This window comes from Bemisia tabaci, chromosome 1 (genome assembly GCF_918797505.1).
Source record: "Bemisia tabaci chromosome 1, PGI_BMITA_v3".
Classification (NCBI taxonomy): domain Eukaryota; kingdom Metazoa; phylum Arthropoda; class Insecta; order Hemiptera; family Aleyrodidae; genus Bemisia; species Bemisia tabaci.
Window position 1 is genome coordinate 7,853,839 of NC_092793.1, and position 20,912 is coordinate 7,874,750.

The following is a 20,912-nucleotide window of genomic DNA, read 5'->3' on the forward strand; positions in this document are numbered from 1 at the left end:
AAAAAAAGGTCACTTTTGGACCATCTTAGTGTTGCACTTTCTCTCGAAAATTTTGATATTTGCTTATGTAAGAACTCAGGAAAACATTCATACCTTGGCCTTGGATAAGACCAAAGTAAAATACAATACCAAGTGGAAGCACCTTGAACTAAATTCACAAAACTTTAGCTGGTGATCAAGCTATCATCAATCAGCACCAGAGGGAAATGAAAATAATAAAAGATGAAAAGGTAAATTTAGTTGTGCAAGTTTAGATTTCTCATATTTTACTTCTTTTTGACTGATGATGGCCGGGTCTTAGGTTAAAACATCTCATTATTTGGTTTAATGTCTTTTAGCTTTGTAGTTTTGTTGTATTCTTTCATACATTTATTTCATCCATACAGGCTACTTAAAGATTTTTATCGAATAGTGGCATATAAACAGGTAGATTTGGAGAGAAAAAGAAACCAAGAATATATTGAATCCATGATTGCACTTTCATTAAGTGACAACCTATTTTATTTCATTTTGTTCTGAAAAAGTAGCGACATTAAAGATCATCTCTTTTAAAAGTGACCTCTATCTCTCCCCTAAAGTAAACTGCTTCCATTTTTTAGAGATAAAGAGCTACATTTGTAAGTTAGTGAGAAATCTTGGAAGCAGAATACATAGCGAGTGAAAATTCAGCTTGAGCAATTAATTACAGTCGTGAAAAATTCAAAGTAAAGCGGCAAATTTGATGAGTTACATTGTGAAAAGGTTAAGATTCTGCAAAATTTTTGTCTGTGGGTAAAAATTACTGTGCACGCTATTCACTTACAGTGGCATTCAGTAAAATCTTGTTTCTCACTATTACATGAATACCCTTTGCTTGTCTCACCTGCTTTCCTTGATCCTACCAATTTAAAGAGAATTCAGATAAATTGAGAGAAAATTTCACCTCGCGCCAAAGTATTCAAACAAAGTATTGGAGTTGGATAATGGAGTCAAAACTAAACATGAGAGTAAATTATCTTCAGACAAGAAAGCTAGGATTTCAAAGACTATTGAAGGGCTTGGAGGAGAAGGCGCAGAAGAGGAGTTTTTGCTGTTTCAAGAAATACGAGTTTGAAGTTTTGAAATTCCATAAATCCTCATGGTGGAAAGAAAGTTCAAACTGACTTTTTGATGGATAAAAATTGGAAATCCAGAGCAAATTTCTTGCAGAATATGCATTAAGACTAGTTTTACTTCAAATCATTAATATCTCGATTTTTCAAAAACTGCACTTATGCGCCTTGTCTTTCAAGCCATTCAATTGATCTATAAATGATCTATTCAAAAATTGAGGATAAAACTATAATTAGCTCTGACAAAACTAAAGTCAATTTTGACTGAGGTCAGGGCATACTTATTTACCCACAAATAAAGATAAACGGGAATTAATCAAAGAAAGTAAAACCTTCAGAATCTAAGTGCTCGAAAAATCAAATTAATTGAACTCGTAAAATTATGTAAGGGAGGCAAATAATTGAAATAGAGTGAATTCATATGAAATAACACTTATTAACATCAAAAATATATTCCAATGAAATCATAAGAAAAATAGTTGCCTCAGAAATTTTAGAGGACTTACCTTCTCTAACAGACATGATTGGTAGGGCTCTGTATGTTGGAGTCGGTGAAACTTTGCTGAGAATACCCGTAAAAATAATTAGATTCCAAAAGTTCTTAATATTAAACACTATTAAATACTGCAATACCTCCTTGCCACCATTTTTCAGTTTTTTAATTCCAAACTCCAGGGGATAATCATTACATTCTCAAAAAACTGTTTTGATAATTTTACATGAAATTCGACGAGATCAGTCCTCCTTTGACTTTATGATTTATTTTCATTCTATAGATATCTGAAGTATAGTATATGATATCAACTGTTGCAGAATACTCTAAATTTTGATACAAGGCTTTAGTTCTTAAATAAAATTGATATGGTTTGCTCCTACATTTTTAGCATGATACATTCTAAAAGAGTATGACAGTTATTTTTATGTGTCCTCTTTGAGTATAGTGATGAAACGGTTTTTTGGGTGTGATGCTAAAAATTAATAAAAATAAATAAAAATACGGAGACAAAGGATTACTTCCATTGTTTTAACACTTAAGTCATTTTAGATGGTACAAGTGTCATTTTGCAAACGATCCTCTGTCAACAGTATTGGTCAGACGACAAAAGTTTTAAGTCTAAGTCTTTACACATAAAATGGAATAAATGCAGTCCCCGATCTATAGAATCTATCAATACATCTAAAATTGATGGGTATAATTGATAAGGTAGGGTTCATATATGTATATTCATTTCCATAGCATGTCTCTTTTAAGAAAAACAAGGCGGATAGACGTCTATCCGCAGTTCATGCGCCAGTACGGACTGGTCTTTTAAGAATTCGGTATGGAGTAAATTAAACAGTTTTTGTTGAACACAAAGACGATCTCTTGGCGTTTGAAGGCTAAAAACTGAGGAACAGTAAGTATCAGTTCACAATTTTATCATCACTCCTGGAGAGAACACATCAAAATATCTGTCATAGATACTCTTTTGAACCATCTCTTTCTTCCTGTGCTTGTGCAAACCTCATAATTCTAACTTGATAACTATGTAAGATATCGATTCTATTAGAATTATTAGTAGTTACTGATACAGCATACTGACATTAATATACCCTTCATACAGGAAAACTCCCAAGGGTCCAGTAAAGACTGATTCCAGCCGAATTTCACGTAGAATCTTGCAAGCAATTTTTGGAACGTAACAAAGATTCCTTGTTGCAGGGAGTTCAAAAATTGAAAAATACAGTTAATTGATTAATCCAAAAAATAAATTTACCTATCACCATCTCTGAAGAGAACACATCAAAATATCAGTCATGATCTTGAACAGCATATTTTTCTTTATGTACTAGAGCAAACTACATAATAATTTCAAAATCAAGGAATAAATTAATTTTTAAAGGTTTCTTGAAATGGTGACTTAAGCCCCTTGCCCTGCATACTACTTTGATTCAGCATAAATTGTTATAAAGATGGAAAAATCTTTGTTATGATCTGAGATGAAAGGTTTACAATTATTTGTAAAAATAAGTTTACTATTTAAAATTAATTTTTTATTTAGCAGGCTTGGTAAGGCGACACTTTTTTAGCTTCATTTTCAGAAGCCTTATCGTCTTGCTTGCTGCAGAGACTGGCTTTCTAACAATTTTCAGTAATATTTCAGATTTCTTTCTCTTAAAGCCTGTTTCATCCATTTTTAATGCCATTTCTTTGCATCACTTTAGAGCTACTCATCGTTTTTTCATTACGCCCACACAGCTCTGCTGCGGTTATTGTGAAATTTCAGTGTCTCACAAACTAACATTTTTACATTACTTAATTAAAATTTGGATAACTTGAAACAAACAAGCTCAGTTACACAGTACATATTCGAGTGGCTACTAAATTTTTTTGTTAGGCTCATGGAAATTTCTTGCCTACCTCTCCGTACTTGGATGCTGTCAACCAAGGTACATCATTTTACATGGTAAATTAATTAAAAAATCGAGCTACAAGCCAAAAATAGTTGATAATAATTAATAATTTTTGGCTTGTGGCTCAATTATTTGATCAATTTACCATATTCTATGCAGCTTAGCCAACCAAATTTGGCATTAAAATGTAGGTCATTTTTTTGTATGGAAAAACAAATTCATATAATTGGTCATTAAAGTTGAAAAACAAGTTCTTCTGTTTTAATATAGCATCACTGAGAGAAAATGGAAAAAGAGAGAGACAAAATATAAAAGAATTAATTGTGACCTCAATCCTTCAAAGACTTCTTCATACTTTCTCAATGTTGAATTTCAAAATTTAATAAAAAAGTATTTCATTAGATATCAAAGCTTTTCTACTTCTCAACATGACTGAGGTCCTACACTGCTTTCAACTGAATTTATCCAGTTCTCCTAAAGCAAGGGAGAACAAACGAAAAGTGGACAAAGGAGCAAGAGAAAATGAAACAGTGACAAGTGCAGTTCCAGTTTTAGAGCCTTCAAAAATTACATTCTAGTGTTTGCAAAATGGTTGACAGTTGAAGCGTGTAACATATAATAAAAATGAACCTTAGACTATACATTCACCTATTACAATATCATTTGAATCTTGTTTTTCTAACACCAATTCTTGTAAAATAAATATACATTTCATCAAAAAATAAAAATAAAAAAAGATAACATATTTACAAACAATAACCTGTAACTTGAATTTTAAGAAAATATGAAAAAGAATATTATCATAGTAATGATAATAAAACAGTAAGAAATATCAGAAAGAGATACAAACAGAAAATGAGATAGAAAAACAATAAAAGGGGGAGGGGGGAGCAATTAAGAAAGTATAAAAATTGGGGCAAATAAAATGAAAGAAATAGAAAACAATACAAAATGCAATCACAGCCTTTGAAAAAGAATGCAGTCAAAACGTATAAGACTTATAGGTAGCACACCAACCTGATGTGACGGCCCACGGAGGGAATTGACTTAAAAGATTTCTTAATTCGGGTGTTGTTTGTTGAGCCCCATGAACTCTATGTCCTGCTATACCCATTTCAACTACAGGGCCCTTATGATCTGGCGAAACCTGGAACAGACAAAATATGATGTCAAACGAGATCAAATTCAACGCTTTTAACAGTGCGTTTTGTGATGCGGTCATTTTGTGACACAAATCAATCTATTGTCGTATTCTGCCATGCTAATGAAAAATACCGTCTCAGCATTCAAATGTTGCTAATTTTTCCTGATGAAACATTTATTTTCAAAGAGGATTATGCATAATGTTCCTTGAAAGTCCAGAATAAATAATTGCAAATAAAAATGTATATTTTCCTTCAAATGCACTTATTATCCAAAGAAATTTGATGTCTGAAGGCTCATACGGCGCTTTTCCTTAGCACAGCAGTTTTTGGGTTCCATCGTTCATAAAGTAAATTTTCAAACTGCGAGTTCAACACGTATTTTCAAAGTTTGCCTCCTTCTTAATGAGTTTGACCGATTGTTTTGATCATAATTAATATGATACTGCAAGATCTCTGAATGTTTGTAAAACTGATTTTTATTTGGTTCACACTGAACTTATCTTCATAGTTTTTCAATGTGCCAGAGCTTTGGAGTTGGATAAATCTCCATACCCTTCCCCATTCTCTTCATTGTCCATAGAGGATCTTTGTCATCCCTTCGCAGTAAGGTGGTCTGTTGTCAAGGTCAATTATGAGTGAGATAGCTGCCTTAACCAACAGTCATTCCATATGCATTGAATTTTGGGTTTAAATACCTCCACGGGGCAGTTTAAATACCTCCACAGGGCGGTTTAAATACCTCCACAGGTCGGTTTAAATACCTCCATTATAATGCGTTCATGGGGCAGCAATTACTTGTCGATTTTTGTCCTTTTCCTCTACTCTTTCTATCTTATCCTACTTGGCAGATTAAAAGCAATCATTAAAAAGCATTAAACCGATCTAAGGGTGCAAAAATTTCCAATACGCTAACCATTTCTTACAATTTAGCATTTTTGTCTCAAGACTAAATTTTCTATATAGCTCACAGAAGTACGTCTTATTCCATGGCAAAATTTCCAATGGACCACTAGACAAGGTAAGAATTCAAGCGATCTGATACATGTTTCTTAACCAGAATTTCACGTAGAAAACGATTCACACAACGAAAATTACGGAAACCAACTCCTAACGAAGATATTAACATTTTTATTTCACATTGGTTACGAGGAATTTGAACAGCGGGCAGCTCACAAGAAACTCAAAACTCTACGTGAGTCAAATCGCCCACTATAACGGTTTCAGCAAGCTTCTCAATCGAGCAATGTTCATTTCCCATCATGTGTTGTTCAAACTATTAGCAATTTGCTATAACTGAGCCAAAGCGTCAAGATTGAGGTTGCCAGATTTTTATATTGCAGAGACTGTCATGATAACGTTCAGCGCGCGATGTGAATCACGTAGACCATTGAGTTTTCATGAGCAGGTTGTTTGAATTCACGCATTAAGAATCATTAAATATCTTCGTAAGGAGTTAATTTCGGTAATTTTCGTTGTGTGCATCGTGTTTTACGTAAAATTTTGGTTACGAAACATGTATCAGAATGCTGAAATTCGTACCTTATCTAGTGGTCCATTATAAAATTAAATATGTGATTTGTCCCACTTATTGTAAGTAATGAACAGAAAAGGAAGGGCCAGTAGCTTGGAAAATTGCCTCTTGTTTGCTGCCAGCTGCTTGATTGGACTTTTTCTGCGCCCTGCAGGCCGATTATTAAAAATGATCGACAAAGCTATAGACGAAGATGATAAGAGGGATATGGAGGGATCCTATTGGTGGAAGCAGGCGGTGAAAATGGACAAAGTAAGTAGGTGGTAGACTTACTAAGTTTTGAAGGGTCGCATATTACATCTATTATTAGACTTTTTCGACCAGAGATATACTAAAGTAGATGCGGGTAAAAAATTGTTTATTACATATCTAGATGCATATCGAATATATGAATTCTTGGTACATCTCTAGTGGACAAAGTGTAATAAACTGAGTAATAGCAACCCATTAAAAACCCTATAGTTAGCCCATCATTTTCAATTTAAGTCGATAGAAACCACCCATTTCAACCAATAGGATTGCTCCATACTCCCTATGCCTATTTGTCTGTCGCTTTGTCTATCGATTTCAATGATCAGCCCACTGAACTGATTGTTCTCTCAGATATCCATCACGCTGATTCTTTGCAATGCAGTCCAAACAGTTAGCCAGTGAACAACTCTTTTTTTGGTTTTGTCACGATGACTATGATGTTTGACTATCAATTCAAGGAGAAAAAAACCAAGCTAAACAATGAAGATACAACTTACGAGTAAATCTATCGAAAAATTCCAGGGCTCTGGGTCTGAGCCACAAGAGTAATACACATAATAAGTATCACGGCCATTCCATTTTGGTCCTGCTAAAGGCGTTCCTTGAACAAGACTCCATGAGAGAAGTGTGACTCCCGGATATGGCGACAGTACCAGATTCATATGATCTGGTCCTAAAGAGGAACAGATGAGAAAGGAAAAGCAATTTTACAATCATGATACATATGACAGATCTATTTTGATCTAAAAGCAATCTTCAACGAACTAGGAAACAAGGTATGCATTAAAACACCATTTTACTTGTTGTCTCCTCAAAATTTTATGGAGAGAACAGTGCAAAATACATCATGCAACACTGCACTAAAAAGTTTAGAAAGTCAACAGCTGACAAAGGAGGTATACAGAAAACAGATAAAGTTCAAGCAGTGAATTTATTCTATTATGTAATTCAATAATATACCAGTTTTGAAGACTATTAGATTATAAAGTGTAAATAATTTTATTTAATTCATTATTTTTCTTTACACTAAACCTTGGTACTAAAACTCTGCACTCCGTATGCAAACCCCAGATCATACAACCTGATACTTATTTTAAAAGACTGATTTTACTTTCTTCTTCTTTATTTTACCTGTTTTTCTTGTTTTCTTTCAGCGAACAGGGCATTAAAATCCATTTTATTGTATAGTTTTTTCGTGAATACTTACAACTTAAGGGGCGGATGTTTAACTGAAATTTCCGATTAAGTCAAACTCAAGCTTCATCCTACCACAATTCGAATTAGCAATGGTCGACTGTAGAACGGTAGATTTATTCCTAATGATCTTCCTTGTCTTAATCACTTTGTTTTTGCCTCAAATTATCGACCTCGTTTGGGAACGAATGGCTTTGAGATTATAATCAATGGAAGAGAGTATGGAACAGAAATCAATAGACCACTAAAGAAGATACGAATTTAAGCATTCTGATTTAAATTTCCTCTTCAAAATTTCATGTAGGACACGATTTTCACAATGAAAATTACTCATATTAACTCTCAACTAAGGTCATGACGTTTCTGTCAAACATTTATTGCGAAATTTTTGGATTTCCTGCTCACAAAAAAAAAACAAGAGTCTACTTGAATCAAATCGCACACTACAATGATTTTGGTACGCTTCTCAACCGAGCAGTGTTCCTTCCCTGTCATGTGTTGTTCAAAGTGTGAACAACGTGTAAATTACTGATATTGAGGTTATTACATTTCCGTATTGCAAAGACTGTCACTGTGACATTTAACATGTGTAACTTAAGAAGATAATTACATTTTTTAGGAGCAGGAATTCTAAATTTGTGCATCAAAAAATGTTCACATTTCGATTAAAAGTTACTTTCAGTAATTTTCACTGTACAAATCATGTGTTATACTGGAAATTTTGCACCTTGTCTAGTGACCCATAGAAATAATTCAGTTTTGTTTGAGGAATCTAGAGGAAACTTACCATTGGCAACAAATGACAGTCTTTGAATTTCACCTTTGGGCGAATCTCTCTTTAATAGCTTTAAATCTACAGCTACTGGGACATTGGGACTTCTCCCTGGAATCCAATGCGTTTTCCTGCAAAGAAAATGATGATTTCAGTTTCTTCTGATGTTGCGATAAATTCACTTGTAATTACTTACAATTAGCTAAAACCCATGGAAACAGTTTTGCCAAGAACTAGAGACTGCGCTCCCTCAGTAGATCATATAAAGACATTTTAGTGAAAAGCTCTTGACTAGGAACAAGAAAAAACACTAAAAGAAAAAAAAAAGACTGGTAACTCTTGACTAGTAAGTTGTACAATTTAGCAAAAAAGAATTTCTACAAGGAAGTTGGCTTATACTTTCAGAATTTTCTGACACTCTGTCCAGAAGTTCCACATTATAAGCACCTGGTCTAAAATAATTCTTTTAGGTGAGAGCTTTCTCCCTAATCATTGTGGAATTTGAGTGAAACTCTTTGAAAACTGTATCTGTAAAATTGATAGCTTACATAATCTAAAATTGGCATTATGTTGGGAAATTTTCCAGGGGCTATGACAAATTTGAAATAAGTTAAAATAGTTGGTTTTTCTATTGAACTGGGCCCAATTAGTGTGCAGAAACATGAGACCTACCATATAAATGTTGCGACAGGTATAATGTACGGGAGACCACAGTACAGTTCATTTTTACAATCGTCAGATATGAGTTCAGCATTGGCTATTTCTGGAACTAAACCTCTGACCATTCTGGGACTGTTGACATCTAAATCTACGATCCAAAAACCAGATTTATGGCTCCTCACAGCACCATTTTCATCATGTAGTATCCTGTCTGTATGCTAAAGTAAGAAAGGAAAAAAATGACAAATGTGACAAAAAAGGCTTTGGAGGACTATGGAAGAATAAAAAACTTCTCAAGAACTCTACATAATACGTTTTAAAATTTAAATAAAGACCAGATACAGTTTTTCAATATTATCCACAGGTAATGCTTACGTTAAAAATATACTTCTATCTTGTCATAGAGAAAGGGCAAAAAATCTATGAGAAATATAATTTTGCTGGTCAATGCGAAAACAGATGCCAAGAAACTATAAGTCAAGATATTGATACAACTGCTAAAAGACAAGATTTGGACAAGCTTTGGCATGGAAACTACTGGATTGTATGACCGGCAGGTTGCATTTGTCGGGAGGCAGCAAAAATAGGTCCTGAAAATGAGAAAGCTGGCTCCTGTCAGTATGAACACAGCATGTATTTCACAAAATTGTGAGTGTTTGTGAATAAAAAAAAGGAGGAAGGCGGCAATAAATTTATCCCTTTGAAAATTTTAGGGAGGAGCTCCGAATTTTTTAATGACTGGCAAACGCCTGTTCAAAAAATGAATCCCAAGGCTACACTGGTTTTACAGGTGCTCTGATACATTTGAAGCGAAATAAAAATAATGGCGTTTCGAGTGCAGTTTGAAATAGGTGTTAGAATGACACAGAGATTTTGTAGATTTGACCGAGAAGGATTCCTTCAATGGATCTTGCCTCCCTACGATGAATGAACGAAATTAACCCTTCAAGTTGGGTAGGCTTGACTAAAACTTGGACGGGGAGTAACTATCCCATAATAAAGTATAGTACTGCATTATCTTACCACTATGATGTACCTCTGAGGTGAGGGAGCTTGTGGATCACTTGAATAAGGAAACCCGAGAGGAGTAAAAAGTAGAAGCAACACTGATACAAAAAATACTATTGACAAGAAACTAATGACTTTCTTCCCACTTTTGACCAGTAAAATCAGAGGAGCCTGCAAGAAAAAGTTACCGTGATTAGACAGTGAAATCGGAATAAAAGCTGGTTTATGAACATTTTGAATGAATGGTAATGATTTTAGTTGATTCTACAAGTAAGGGAAGTAAAAAACACCAAAATATAGACAAAATTCTGCGAAAATTGGTGAAAAATTAGGTTGGTTCCAACTTTAATTTATGCAGCAAATAAATAAAAAAAAAGGCCGAATTTGAGGCATATTAAAAAAAAATCCTATGAATTAAAGCCAACAGTATGCAGACGCAAAATTAACCATTTCATTTGAAAAGACGATTGAAATACTTTTCCATCTAGATAATTTTAGACACAGTTCTTCCAATATTCCCACCGCGTTCTGTGGAATTTCCATTAATACTACAGTAGCGTGCTGCTAACCTTAAGCGGTAAAAAATTTCACTGAACATAGTGACAACCCTGTAAAAATTTTCCTACAGGGCATGTGCTGTGTTGAAATTTCCAGAATAAAGATTTTTGGGAAACTTTGGATAGGAAGAGTGGGCAATACATCAAATTAAAAAAATACAAAAAATTTAAGTTGACGGGCAGACAAATGTACCTTGGCCGACACAAGCAAAAATTTAAGTTATTATTATTTACTCTTGCTACGATTTTTTCTTGTCTCTTGTGTTGTGTTTGTTTAACGGAAAAGAAAGAGAATGAGTCAAAATTTAAAGGAAAAGAAAGGAAAAAATATTGGAGGAAAATCATCAGCTGCCAAAGTCTGTAGAAAAATTCCGCAAGTATTCATATACTTTAACTTAGAATAAAAATAGACACCGCTCAAAACGTCCCGTGATTTGTAATGATTATTGTGTCTTTCATCAGCCTCGTCCCTGCCTTTTCCTGTCTATTTTTATTCTATGTTCTCGGGCTGCCATGGTGTACTTTTATCTTTACCTTAGATGTGGGTCACAAAAGCCACAAAAAATGAAGATGGTAAAATTGTATCATTATTTACTTTTTGCCTAATATTAATTGCAACTGTGATTTCAGTGAATTTCTTCAATCATAATCGAATCATGATCAAATTCAAAAATGCTTGACTGCACAGTTCTAGTGCTTAGTATCCTCTAAAATCAAAACCGATGAAAACAACACATTGAGAGTCTATGTGACTTGCTTCAACAGTTGCCATCTTCCCTCACGTCCTCAAACTTTAAAAATGCTTGCCCACTTTGAAAATTTCCGGGAAAGTTCAAAACAGCCTTGAGAAATTTTCCATGATATTTCCCAACATGGTAATTTCAAAATATAACTTACGTAAAAAGTAAAAAATAAGAAAAATCCTGCGGAGAAAATTGCTGAAAAAACAACTTCGGCAAAGTTCCCTGATCCAGCACGACCCATGATTGGTACAACTAACTGAACGGCAGACAAGAGCATGTATCCAGTTTGAATGAAAGGAAACAGTAGAATACCAGTGTATGCCCACAACCACCGCCAATCTGGAATCGATTCAGATTTAACACTGCATTAACTTATCTGATAAAAGAAATATTAAAACTAAAAAGAAAATAATTAGACAGCAAGAAATATGCTATGGCACAGAGAATGATCCAGCTAAAAGAACTCAAGGATAGTGACCCATCTCTGAGTTTTAGGTCTTAGTAACGTATCCATGGTCCAGCTCCTAAACCAAATAAAATATCCTAACCACATATATTGGTTAGCAACGTGGCAGACTTCCTGTTATGGTTTATTTTTTAAATGAAGAACTCCTCAACACCAATTCTTAATAATTCTCCAATTTTCTGTACGAAGTAAATTTAGAGAAAACTTCAAGCAATGATGTTGATTTGTCCACTTTAAAAAAAAAAATAAAACAGGAATAGAGATTTTTAAACACTGCGAACGAGATATGTAATATGAGAATTTCAAGGTCCATGTCTAACAATCAGTCCTTTGCGATATATCGATATTTCCCCATTTGAAGCTATAGTAAAGAATCGATTATTAAGGTGTTCAGTGTGAACATCCTGCTTATCAATACTTTTCCATAGGTGTAAATGGTGGATCAACCGAGAAATCGCAAAGCACGCCACGCCACTGCTAACAATTAGCCAGATTGACTTTATTGGGTAAGGTTTTTGCATGTCTCTCTCCAGGCAAACCTAGTTATCAGCAACCCAAGAAAACTGTCCACAGATGCAGTAAATTTGAAACAGCACAATACAGACTATGCAAAAGGTAAAATTATGGAGTGGATTTTTGACATTTATGCTCACCACAATTTTCATGCAATTTTACGAGAAAAGGTCTATTTAGTTGGCTGTATTTTTCATGCTCAAGGGACACGTTTCTTAGTGCTAAGAAAATACCACTCGATATTTGATAACTCTGCACAAAGATATTTCTTTACATCAATTCTAAAAATCACATAAAGAACATACATTTTTACTTAGAATGAAAGAGTTATAATTGAAAATATAGGTTACCTCGCCACTGAGTAAAAACTTTTTCACGAACGACCCAGGAGATGACAAGAAAAAGAACCCAAAGTGATAGGAGTATTCCTGAGCGAATTTTGAATATTATGGCAAGAGCAAGAATGATCGTCCAAATGAGTTGGACAGCATCGTGGTAGATTCGATGAACAATCCATGGATTGCTCACTTCCTGAAAATGCATGCAAATTGCACAGATCAAAATATTTGCAGTAAATGCGGCATAAATCAAATTAGAGGGACTAAAATTCATTATTGCTGGAACTTTGAAAGAGTCACAAAGGCCAAATTGATGAGTGCATTATTTGCTTCACCATTAAAGTCATATAGGGATGAAAGATAATGACGAGGAGAGCACACCTAATTATCAGAAGAAACTTCTAACTTAAGAAATTTAGTGGTAATTTAAACTTACAGGAGGAATATGCTCTATGATTGACACTCCACCATTTTTCCAATTTTATGATAATCATATTTATACCTTTGCTGTCAACTATAAATTTAAAAATGAAGTATATTTTTACTTAAGCTCAAAACATCAAGTCAAATCAAGATAGATGCTACTATTTCTGTCTTCATGACTAATAAATACTCTCTTACAGAAAACTCCAGCAGAGCGAGATGAAATTTTCATAATAAGATTCACTGGAAAGTTTTCCAAGTGCAAAAATCGGAAATGAAAATTCAAGTTAAAGCTCTTGCTGAAGGTTGTGGTAATGGATGAGATGGGCAAAAGACAATGTTGATCGCCGTACAAATGATTATGCTAGGAATAGTGAGGAGACCAACTCGTTTTTGACCAACATACATTGGAAGAAATTCTACTTACATCTTTGCAGTAAGTATTCTCTTAATTTGAAAGGAGAAATTCTACTCATACACAGAAAAAAAAAAGCTTAAGTAACATCCCAGATATTAAAAAACTGCATGCCAACTCTTGAATGTTGATATGAATCCAACTCTTGAATGTTGATATGAATCCTACAGTTGTTAGTTAATTCAACATAGCTAGGGTATTACTTTAACAGCCGCAGTATCCGTAACAACATTCAAAAAGTATAGCACAGATTTTGAACATCCAGAATGTTACTTCAGCAACTTTTTTCTTCCGAGTATTAGTATTTTTTAATTTTTTCTTCTTTCTTTACATTTATTTAGAGTTGCTTCTCTAACCAGGGGGCATCTTTACACACTAATAGAATCTTGGGGTGAAATCCGGCTTTCGATGGACTGAATTTTTTTTTTTTTTTTGGGGGGGGGGGGGGTCTGGATTCGTGAAAAATTTGGTCAGTAAGAAGGATCTGCTCTTAACACCGTTTAAAAACGCCAAATGACTGAACTGGGAGTGAATTTTGAGATATGTTTCCACAAAAAATCAGTGAAGCTATTGCTTACCTTCCGAATTTTCTTGGAAAAAATCATCGTAGAAGACAAGAGAGTAACAAAAACTGGAATGAGGTAGAGAAAAAACAGCCAAGCAGGACGTGAAAACCAACTCATGGCTCGATTCAAAGCAGAGAGTCCTAGAGCTATCGAGGTTGTGAAGAAAAGTGCCACAACTCCAGTTAAAATGATGATCAGACTAGACAGGCACATTAAGCGCACATATTGGCTACTCGTCACATTATAACCTGCAATAAAACCAAATATTTCAAGAGAAACACGCGTACTTCAGAGTTTGAAGTTTAAACAGAATCTTCTTCTGACAGAGAAGAAAAATCACCGAAGTTTTCCAAAAATTACGTTTCATAGTTCCCTAAAGAAAAAATAAAGTATGCAAGGAAGTCCGCAGCGTTGCAAACGGAGCTATGTCGTTTCGCAGTTAGCCATCAATATTTATTCCACTGATCAGTCTCAGGCAGAAACCTTCAAAAATACTGGTTGAATGATCTCATTAATGAAACAGATCTTAAAGTTTTTGAGTTTAGGAATTTTGAAATTTTGCCAACACGGGAGGAATCGGGGACCAATTTTGGAAATTTTGATCCAGGTTTTACATCTTATTTTCTGAGTGAGGGATACTCATGACAAAACTCTTGAGGAAAATGTATGTAACACAACTTTTACTTTTCATTTAGGTAAAACTCAGAAATTGAAAGAAGCAAAATTTGAACTTAACCAGTAGTCAAAACACAATAACTGCTACACAAAATCAAGGCATGGATTTGAATCTTTCTTTAAAAAGAATAAAAGTGAATTAAAAATAAGTGGATAAAAGACATGATAAAGATGAATTAAAATGAAAAGAGGAAATCACATTATTTGTACAAAATAGTAAAACGTAAGCAATGCTAAGTTACCTTTCTTCTTGGAGTCCTGAATATTCCAATATATTGTGTAGAAAGAGATAGAGAGAAAGACATAGTGAATCAAGCCTGCTACAACTTCTGGCAGGTAGATTATGAATGCTCCGAGGACGTCAAAGAAGACTAAATTTCCGTGTTTGTACTTTTCTATATTTGACAGCTCATCTGAATTTACTAGTCTCTTTACAAGAGGTAGAATGTTGTCACCTGTCCTTTGCAGAGTGCCGAGGGGTATATAATCAATATTATCAAGTTTGGTATGATATACATATCCATTAGATGACCAAGCAAAGTCCAAACCTGAGACAAAACAAGACAGGATTTTAATGAAGCTAGAAACAGATCATTTGGACCGCATTTTGCAAAAAGGAACCAAGAACATTCCGATGTCGCTAAAATTATGTTTTCTTACCATGTAAATATAAAACTGATCATCTGAACAAGTTTTATCTTTACTCCCAACGAACTATGAATTCAAGATGAAAATTACCTATGTAAATTAATTTTTTGCATGATTTCAGTAATTTCATTGCAAAGAGTGTAGGTTGCGCAATCCTAGCAACATTGGAATTTTCTTGGTTCCTTTTTGCAAAATACAATCCATATTAGTCCTCCAAAAGAGATGATTTCTACTTGAGAATAGCAGGAAGTCTGCACTGCTGCAAACCGAGATACATATTTCTGCAGTTACACCATTGATATGCTCTTGTCCCCAAAGCACATTTGAATTAACATATTCGTTGTTCATACTAAAATGAATAATTTCACCGAATAAAACTTTCTTGTATTTCTCCCTCCATTCACAGACTGAGTCTTAGAGTCTTCTTTTATCACTACTATGCATTTTCGTGTTTTAGAGTGCATAATAGCAGTAAGCAAACATTTGATAATGTTCAGTTTTTCTCTCTTTGACTCAGTCAGCATTTATTTAAGCGTGCTGTTTACCTTTCATTCATTTGATAGTGCTGCTTTGCACGATACATCTAGAACAGGGCTAATGAGGCAAGTCACCCATCAAAAATGTTGACCTCTGGAAGTGTAGAAAGCAAGAGCTCAATGGCTGGTTGTACTCATTATATGGAACTTAGAAGAGCTGGTAAATAAATAAAATGAGTAAAATGATTTTATTGTATAACATTGAATTTACCAGAAATTTGACCAAAATCTCGGAAAACACGGTAATCGGTATCAGCAGGGATAATACCACTCTGAAAAATTTCTTGAGCAACAGATGATGTTAAAGGATAAGGTACTGTTTCTGCATATGCCTGAAATCATAATATTAAAATTTATTAGTTAGATTTTGATAATATACAACCAAAACAAGAATACAAATTAGAGTTCTAGATATTTGAGCTAGCAAAGAGCACTGCGAGAGATTAACTCTCCCTGCACTTTATTTTACAACCAGATTGAGAAAGTAGAGGAATTTTGAGATGAAGTGACGTCCTAAAAATATAGTCTCTTGCCTCCAGGTTGAATTTGGAATTTGGAATCCAGTGATCATTATTTTCTATGGGAAATTTTAATGAAGAAAAGTGTTTCGTACTTAGTGCTTTTTTCCATACCTCGTTGAATGGTCCATTGTAAAAAAAGGGGGAAAAAGAGCTTCCTGTAGGCTTGATTATCATTGGTTTTTTTTTTTAGAAAATTATACGAAATGATATGAATTAACAGAGATTAATTTCCCTACACTAAAGTAAAATGTGGCAGAGCGTTTGCATCATTCAAAACCAAGATACAAGTTTCCCTAATTTAACCACTGAAATTTATGATAAAGACTTTAAACAAATATGCCTCTTCTGCTGTACATTAAATTGCTGCTTATACTTTAAGAGGGTTTAAAACCACCCATAAGATTGTTAGAAAATTTCAGAGAAATTCTTGATAAGATACCTACCTAAAGAAAAACGAAACAAATTACAGCGCAATAATAGCATAGTAAAAGTTAAGTATGACAATAGTATAATGCTTTTCTGGTATAAATATTTAAGCATCTATTTCCAAATATTGCCGGCGTATTGTGGCGTAATGATTGTCGCGCTTTCTCTGGGATCGAGAAGTCCCAGGTTCCATTTCCGGCCAGGTGACCCGAGTTTGATGGTCTCAAACAACAGTTACCTGGGGCTGGCTTGATTAGGGACTGAGGGGGGATGGGATTTTAACTGCAAACAGGGGACTACCCCCTCAGGAGTATTTGAAATAAAAATAAAAAAGATAAATAAATGAACAATACCTGCATCAACCACGGATGTTCCGGGCCAGCTTGGAACAAAATTTCTCTCCCACCTGCTCCGCATGCTTCCAAATTTACGAATATTCTAATACTTTTTGCCCATGCATGTTGAGTAATGAAACCATGAGAAGCTTGCATTAGATTCTCTTCTGCACCATTAAACAGAAATATTATGTTGTGCTTCAAAGGAGTTTTTGATTGAGAAATAATTTGTAGCATCTCTAACATAACAGCACAACTTGCACCATCATCACTACCACCTGCAACATATAATTTTGGGTGCTACATGATTCTATTTAGTGCATTAAGAGCATAGTTGAGGATTGTTTCAATATCTGAAAAACAGACAATTAGGTTCATCAATATAATGCTGATTGCAAAAAATTGGAGTAACTCTCTTAACCTGAAGAGCTGAAAACAGATGTTTCCTCATCCATCAAGGCCTTTCACCCCGATCACCTTGATACTTTTTTTTTCAATCAGTGGGTGTGGTCGAGAGATCAGTAAGGATCAGCACTCATGCTTTAAAACAGAGTGACTATAATGTTTCTTGTATCACCTTTCCGTTCGGGGCATCCCCTCTCTTCGTACATTTCACCACTATACAGGGTGATCCAGAAGTCCTGTACCATCATTGTAACTTTTGAACAAATTAAGTTAGGTAAAGACTTAAAATTTTGTTAGAGCTCATGAGTTAAGGGGAGTTACTTTAAGACTCCTCAAAATTCTAGAGGGGGCCACCTTGAGAAGGATTACATACCCTATAACTTCTTTTTTCCAAAGAGAAAGTCCCAACTTGTAACAAATAATTAGGTACTTAGAAAGGACAAAAAAAAAAAAAAATTCAAAATGTTGGTCGAAATCATAAGTCTCTACCCGAGTACCACTATTTGGACATATTATAAGAAACAAAAGTGTGAAAATGAATGAAGGAGAAATGGTAGGGCAAATTTTAACTCCGACTTTCCACCAATTTATTTAATCTTTGTCTCTCAAAATAAGGAGGAAAAATTCACTGTTTCAAGACAAGACGGACGTAGATGAACACATTAAAATTCAAAACTCATTACAGATCATGAGGATTTTTCGTTTGAGATGGGAGAGTTCATTAAAAGAAAAAAATTTAAAAAGAGCGAACTCCAAGTTTCATCATTAGCATTTTTAATACATGCGCTCATGTGCGAAGTGCTGTTCTTTCTTCTTGAGACCTTCAAAAGCTTTCTTTTCTCATAGAAACTTTGTAAATGATCTTCTTAAAAAAAATGATAAAAATAAAACTTTTAAAGGGCATTTGAAAAGCTTGAATACATGAAAAGAATTGTGGGAGGGGGGAGGGGGAAAGAGGAAATTATTCCTAACGCACTGACTAACTTGAAATGATGGGAAAAGGAATATAGAAAGCAAGAATTTACCTGGACTATCCGGTACTGTGTCTATATGGCAATTGATCAGCATGCTGTGCTCCGATTCTTCTACAGGACCAATTTTCACGATCACATTTTGCACATTTTTGTATACATTCGTAAGGCCATCAAGAAATTCTAATGGAAACGCACCACTTGTTTTTTGTAAATCTATAGATATTCTGTGTAGAGGAATAGATTTTGAAATTATTGAGTTAATTTCTTTTTTTAAGAAATCAACAGCTAAAATTTCATTTTCTACACTACCAACAGGCCTTGGGCCCATACTTGTGAGGTTATAGAGGTGATTTTTAGCTCTTTCTGCAATAAATCTACCGGGATTATTGACTTCATCTTCGAGCATAAGGGGGGTAGGTAACCACTTTTCCATTTCTACAATGATGAAAAAGACAAAAATCATGGCAAACATGGCGCCTGTGAAGTGTGATGAAGATATTGGAGGTGAAAACTTGGCTGAGTGTTTGTTACTGTTGTAATGTTTAGGTAATATTTCATTTGTCTTGCTTGGTCGTATTCGTAAACGTAGTTTGGAGGCATAGTCACTCTGAAAAAAAGAGATAAAAATAAAATTATGATCATGATGGATTAAAATAAACCTGGATTTAAATACCTTAGGATTTTTCAAAATGGAAGCTCAATTATTACATGGGTACTGTTCCATGCAATTTGAGATTGTTGCAAGGGTTGATGCAGAATAGATTTGACTAAAAAAGTGATTTACAGCAAAAAGACAGAGTTACCTAGGATTTTTCTTTCAAGGAGGAGTCACATTACTGCCCCACCTGGAGTTTGATCAAAACAAGGCCAAAAGTTTTGTAATTTGAAACTAATAGACTAATATTTCCTAATTTTAGCGAATGGGCTAAAGAGGACCCATAATTGGACGGAGTTAAACAGAAAGGAACCAAGCCACGTCGGGATCGAACCGAGAAAAATAGGTTTAAAGCTTAGCTCCTGCATAAGACTCAATGTAAAAGATAAACTTCATGTTCAATTACTGCAAAATTTTCTCCAACAAAAACTTTGAATTTTTGGCGATAGATAGTAGAGCAGTGATTGAGTTCAAAACCACTCATAGCTCAATTATTTCCAAAATGTGGGTTGGTTCCTTTTTGCTTACTTACCTCAGTCCAATTTTTCTTAATAATTTGGAAAAAAGGGAAAGGGCACGATATTGTTCCTTACATTTCAGTTCTGAAGTTGTGTGATGGGTTAGAGCACTGGCCACAGAAAAGAGGTTTGTAGTTAAATTTCCAGGGCTTCACCATACATTTGTCCCTAAGAATGTTTTGATTGATCTGTACTTACTTGCTACATCAGTCTATGCTGTCCTAGGGCGGACGCAACTCTTTGAGACTAAAAGTAAGCCAGTAAATATAAATACTCTATGGTAAAAAGAGGCTTTTTAAACCTTGAGGAAAATCCTTAACACCGTTTGCAGAAATTCATAGACCCATGTACTGTAAAATCCGTCGACTCGTCTGGAAATTGCTAAGCTGTGAGGAAATTTTGTCATGAATATCGACGACCAACTTTCCATCGCTTTTCACAGACAATGTACAGGACACTTTCAGCAGAATAGAAAAAATAATGATTATGTACAGTGAAAAGCTATGAGAATTTTAAACTGATGAACTTTGAAATTCAGGATTTCAGGAAGTAAACACTTATCAAGCATGCCAAACAATAAATACTTACTTTATATCTGTTAATCATTTTGCTGATCTAAGTTATTTGGAGACGTAACAGATCGAAGAGGAATGAAAATAGGTATATGAATTATGATCAGTGGGGAGACTCAGCAATATTCCTCGAGATAACAAGTCAAGCTTTTCCAGTTGTGTTTACAGCTACCTAATTCATGATAAGAAGCACTGAGTCACTGATCACTGATAGTTGATAGTTCGGAGTAGACTGAAATCAGAAGGCAAACAGCGCGAGTTACATTGCGGAAGGGACTGGCGACCGGCGAGAATGGCAAGGAATAGCAATGTCAATAATTATCTGTGCGGGCAAGAGCAGACCATGACTGTAATTACGAGTAAATTTTAACAATTTTAACCATTTCAGCGTTCGGACCGTGTTTAGCCCGGACATTACCAACCTAACCTAACCTCGAGACCCAGCCATCGGTGATCACCTTCCAACGTAAACAAAAAAGTAGCCCCTCCAAAAAAATACGTAACGCTCCATGGGGAGGGGGGGCTTAGTGCCATAACTCGATGCTGCGACACGTAACGTACGTAACGATTCCTTAGGCG

The 20,912-nt window shown here is 34.7% G+C and overlaps 1 protein-coding gene across 1 annotated transcript; it reads right to left on the bottom strand.

The window, feature by feature from the left end:
• Positions 1–456: 456 nt before the first annotated feature.
• On the bottom strand, positions 457–20,798 carry LOC109039386 (endoplasmic reticulum metallopeptidase 1). Its single transcript, XM_019054862.2, has 13 exons — positions 20,350–20,798; positions 18,640–19,195; positions 17,228–17,487; positions 16,139–16,259; positions 14,986–15,291; positions 14,081–14,316; positions 12,677–12,857; positions 11,502–11,686; positions 10,063–10,218; positions 9,052–9,257; positions 8,395–8,510; positions 6,911–7,086; positions 457–4,632 (listed from the first exon to the last, which is right to left on the bottom strand). The coding sequence occupies exons 1-13, from the start codon at positions 20,365–20,367 to the stop codon at positions 4,468–4,470; spliced, it is 2,682 nt and encodes an 893-aa protein (XP_018910407.2). The 5' UTR covers positions 20,368–20,798; the 3' UTR covers positions 457–4,467.
• Between the last annotated feature and the right edge of the window lie 114 nt (positions 20,799–20,912).